This window comes from Cariama cristata, unplaced genomic scaffold (genome assembly GCF_000690535.1).
Source record: "Cariama cristata isolate BGI_N322 unplaced genomic scaffold, ASM69053v1 scaffold5027, whole genome shotgun sequence".
NCBI classification, from domain to species: domain Eukaryota; kingdom Metazoa; phylum Chordata; class Aves; order Cariamiformes; family Cariamidae; genus Cariama; species Cariama cristata.
Genome location: NW_009628195.1, coordinates 1 through 5,065, shown reverse-complemented (window position 1 = coordinate 5,065; position 5,065 = coordinate 1). Strand labels below are relative to the sequence as shown.

The window sequence follows — 5,065 nt, the reverse complement described above, 5'->3', positions numbered from 1 at the left end:
TGCCCAAGGCGGCCTCCGACCACCACAATGGTCGGAAATGGATGCATGTACGGTAAGGGCTCAGTTAGCTCTAGAGTAGCTGGGCTACGTGGCTTGTGACAAGCACTTTGGAAATCAGCTGAATTTTTGTAGAAAGCCTCCGCATGGGGTATATTTCCTAATTCAGAAATGAAAAGTCAAACGCATCCCTAATAAGGAGCAGGGAGCAAACTTGCTGCAGATGGAGGAAAGGATTAAAAGCGAAGGTACCATCGCATCCTGCTGCCTCCTTATCTGGGGCTGATGCTCCTTATCTGAGCACCCTGGGGTGCTCTTCATTTAGTCTGGTTCGGGATCCGAGAAGTATGCTTTTTCCTTGGGGAAAAATGTTGGAAAAACATCTGTCCTGAGGAATTCACATCCTTCAGAGCTGCTCTCCTCCAAACAACAACCACATGCGCAGAGTTTTAAGGGAATAAGACAATATACATGCAACCATTTTTTAAAAAAGATAAAAAGAGGGCTATGATTTAATTGTGGGAAAAGGAAGAGGGGGGAAAAATAAAGGTGCTCTGTGTGTGTGAAGCCTGTGATGGCAGCAATAAGGCACAGCTCCTGACCTCCCCCTCTCGTTACCTCCCACCCAGACCTACTCGCTGCTGACTACCAATAAGAATCTCCAAGAGTGAAAAAGTTTCGTTTCAGCTTTTCCAGAGCCTCTCTGTGCAGGGTCCCGGCCGACAGCGAAGCTTACAGAGGCTCAGGCTGCTCACCAGAAGGTTGGTTCTCTTAAAGCATGGAAATAATCAAAATTTATTAGCCTGGGAAGGGTGGGATAAGAAGGGAAAAGCAGAGATTTCTTTTCCTCCCCTCTCCGCCTCGCACCCCGGCTCAGCACATAATTTAAAGCAAAATATAAGGTAAATCCTACTTGGGGAAGGAGGGAGGCTTTTAAAAAGCTCAGCTCAAAAGCTGGATTAGGGAGCAGTTACTTCTTCTTTCCTGCTTTCTCCTGCTAGCAGAACCGTGTGGCTGCCTTAAAGGAATCCTTGCTCTCTGTTTAAGCTGGGCTCTCTCCTGTCTATAGGGATGCTCCAGAGCAAACCCCTCTTAGCAAGACTGCGTAGCTGTATCTATGTTTTCTGGTAGGCTCTCTGGGGATGTGCTGTCCTGTCAGAAATTTGGCTGTCCATCACTTTCATATGTCGCTGCCTGCTCTCCCTGTGTATTTACTGTCCTTTGCAATGGGGGATGCTCCTGGTGCCAAGAACATCTTAATGTTGCGCTCTCTTCGTTAATGTTTGCAGCTAAGAGAGAAGAAAGGATGTGAATAGTAGTCGTCTACGGGATACCGTGTATTTGTAAAAGTGGAGAAAGTCGAGGGATTTACCCTGGGTGGGTAGTATTGCAGAGGGAAGTGCCCGGAGGCAATGTGTGCTCTGGATACATACGCGGGGCTTGTAATCTGGTGTGTGCTCCCAGGTGAAGGCAGGAGTGGGATTTCTGGAGGAACGTGTGTTATCCCGAAGGATGGAGAAGGAAAATGTCCCTTGTCCGTCCGTCTGTGTCCCCCCTAGCATTGCCCTCTTCAGTTTAGTTTCTGTTCAGGTTCCTGAGCTCACAGGCTGCGCGGGGAGGAGCCTCAGCACCCAGCAGCAGGGCTCTGCCTTTGCCAAGTTGCTCTTTTGAAGACAAAAAAAAATAAAAACCAACAAACCAATCCCAATTTGTAGCGGAAAGTCTCAACAAATGTGAGGAGGCAGTTTTTTGGTGGTGTTTCTTTTTTTTCCCACCCCTTTGTTCTGTTTGTAGCTAACTAGAAGAAGTTGGCCTCAGGGCAAAACTTGCTTTTAATTGTTGTCTGAGAATGTTTTGTGCTGTCTTTTCCTTGGCTGGGAGAATAAGAGCACAGAGATTTGGGTTTGTTTGGGTTTTTTTGACCTGAAGCTTCCTGGTTTTCAAGGTTTACTTGTTTGCTCAACCGCAGGAAGCCAAGGACTGGGGTTCAGGCGGGACGTAGCGTTGGGTTTCTGCCTTTCTGGCTCTCCACAACAAGAAACCAGAGATACTTGTTTTTTACAGCATCTCTCTTGGGTGGAGCCCGGCTTCATTACAAGGCGATGCCAGACCACCACTGCTTCCTGCGTGCTTTGTACCCAGGCCTAAGCAAGCTTGTGTAAAATATGCCAAGCTCAACCAGCCCCATGCCCGAGTCGCTGCCTTTAGCCTTAGGTGTGCTGCCCAGCCCCGCTTGGCACAAGTTGGTGAACTGGGTCTAAGCACTAACGAAGCTTTTCTGGGGTGGAGTGGGGAACATCAATGGCCTGACGCTGTTTTGAAGGCTGGATAAAATAGGAGAAAATGCAAAAACCTTGAAAAGACACAAATGCAGGGAAGGTATGGTTACGCTTTGTCGTCTCCAGCGACAGTGAGGTGCTGAAGAGCGATGGTGACCAACTCAGTTGGGAGATCAGACTGACCGCGGGTTTTTTCACAAACTGTCCCGTTCCCCTCCCGTCTCTTTCAGAAGAGGAATTAGGAATGGCTCCTCCGTCCGTCGTGGTGGTCCAGCCGCAGTACAGCAGGGCCATGCCCGTTGTCGCGAGCAGCAAGTGGCAGACAGGGCTGATGGACTGCTGCACCGACTGCGACATCTGTGAGTACCTCGGGCAGTCACGTCTCTCAGCTGTCGGCAGGGATGTGCCACCGTCAGTCCCATGCCCTCTCGGGATATTTTTCTCACCCCTGTCACTTGGATCGGTGGTGTGATAGCTACAACCATGTAGCCTGGGTCTCCCAGTTCCTCTCCCGATGCTGGCGATGCCAGGGGGGCAGGCAGAGCCTCACCCACCGCTGCGTTTCTCCCCTTCCCAGTTTGCTGCGGGATGTTCTGCTTCCCCTGCCAAGTGGCCGGAGACAGGGGCGAGTCCTGCCTATGTGGGACCAGTGTGGCCATGAGGACCCTGTACCGCACCAGATACAACATCACGGTCAGTGATTAACCCATCCTATCACCGTACTGGGAGGCTGAAAGAGGAGGTGTCCCTGAGGTCCCTCTCTCTGCACATTAGGGATGAGCAGGGGGCAGCAACCCTCTGCTCTCACCCATTTTGTTTTTGTCATTTTCGTATCCTGCGTGATGCCAGGAGCACAGGGCAAGGGTTGGGACGCCCAGATCCCTGGGCTGGGTCTAACAATGCACGTTAATCAAACACAGCTCCTTCCCAGCACCCTTCATCCTGCCTTCAGCTGCCGGCTCGCAGAGCCTCGGCTGCTGCTCCCCCACACCATCCCCAGGCTTTGAAAGATGGGAAGGACTTGAGATAACAGTGGGCAGACTAAAAAAATAAAGGCAGTTGCACGGATAAAGATCCGTAAGCAGATGCAGGAGAAAGGTGGGCACTGGCATAAACTACACATGTGAAATGGTTTCTTCCCACTGGGGGTTACTGCCATCCCCAGTGCAAACCTGGGTCCGGTTTGTGCAAATTGTCCCTTTCTCTCTGGTTTTTCCTCCCCAATTTTAACCTCAGAAGCCAAAAGATAAGTAGGTGCCTGCAGAAAGGGCTCCCTCCTTCCTTTCCCCTGGGGGGGGGATTTTCCCCAGCCCCCATTTTTAGTGTCTGCTGCTCAGGATGCTGCAGCCAGCCAGGAAACAAAGAGCCCACAATGTGGAATATGATTAACCTTTTCTTGACCAAAATACGGCTCTTGGGAAGCCTACGTCCCTAACCAATTTCTTCCTAACAGGGGTCCATTTGCTCTGACTTCTGTGTCACCATGTGGTGCCCCGTGTGCTCTGTTTGCCAAATAAAGAGAGACATCAAGCGGAGGAAGGCACTGGGCATATTCTGGTAAGCGGGACGTGCTGGTACTGGTTTATAAAGCCACCGCCGCACGTAGACGAGTGATTTCCCGGAATTTGTCCTTCTGCCAACGCCTGACGTAAGACACAGGATTGGTGCGGTGGGGAAATGGCTGCGGAGAGGTGATAAGAATGACCTATCCTGCAGCAAAATGTTGCGGGGAACCTTGTGCAGGATGGGGAGGGGGACAGGACTGGGGACAAACACACACACACACAGTGTCCCCGCTCCCTCATCTTCCTCTCCCGTTCTGTTGCAGATGCCACCGTCTTCACTGTGCCCTGTGGAGCCGCTGCCCTGGCCCCTGGGAAACGCACCGCAGGGGGGTTTGCCTTGGTTACGTTTGATTCCCCCATCAATGTTAACACCAGCAATAAACAGCAAATTTGTCTTCCTGCCTGTGTGTCTGTGTCACTCCTACATCGCCTGAGAGCACCCGTCCTTCTCCTGCTCCGTCCGGCTCAGCAGCCCCTGGTGCAGCTGAGATTTCCCTGCCGAGAAAGATTTTCACCAGTATTTTGTAGTTCGCTCGGCGTTTAGAAAGGATGTTTAATATATAGGAGGAGTCGATGTTGCTCATCCGAGTTGCAAAATTTGGTAAAGTGGCAAAAGTGGCAGAGCCGGGGCTTGCCGCAGGCAGGGGGTGGCTGGAGGGCCAGAGGCAAGTTGGTCCCCCTGTGGCCTGGGTGGCCGCCAAGGGCTGCTGGCCAGTCCCACCTTTCTGAACATAAAGCCATGGGGATTTTTGGCTGCCTGGCCCCCTCCTACCTCCTGCGTTGCAGAGACATGCTCCTGTACGGACCCTGAGCAAGAATTCCCACTTGCCTGTGATTGAAAACCTGGCTGGGTCATGGGTTGGCCAAGTCCTCTCCGTGGGCAAAGCCATGGGCACACCTGCCTATGCCGGGCTGTCAGCCCTACACTCTCCATCCGAAAGGCAGAGGTTGCATCCACCCTCTTTCCATCACTCTTAGAGAGCTGCTAAAGGATTTTTGATCCCTACAAATGTCCCCCAGCTTCACTCTCTAAGGAAAATAGGATTTTTTTCCCTCCCTTTTCTGCCTTCACCTTCACCACAAACCTTGTCAAGGGCAGGGAGAGGCTCCCTCAGTGCTGCAGGGTGGCTCCACACGGTGGCATTTCCACCGGTCTGAATCTCAGATGGATGATCCCTGGAAATACAGAAAACTGCACTTTTAGAATCATAGAATCATTATGGT

The 5,065-nt window shown here is 51.6% G+C and overlaps 1 protein-coding gene across 1 annotated transcript; it reads left to right on the top strand.

The window, feature by feature from the left end:
• The first annotated feature begins 2,365 nt into the window (after nt 1-2,365).
• Nucleotides 2,366-3,837, top strand: LOC104156836 (placenta-specific gene 8 protein-like). The gene is made up of 4 exons (XM_009704701.1): nt 2,366-2,381; nt 2,507-2,635; nt 2,854-2,969; nt 3,730-3,837. Exons 1-4 carry the CDS (start codon nt 2,366-2,368, stop codon nt 3,835-3,837), a joined length of 369 nt encoding a protein of 122 aa, XP_009703003.1.
• Nucleotides 3,838-5,065: the final 1,228 nt, after the last annotated feature.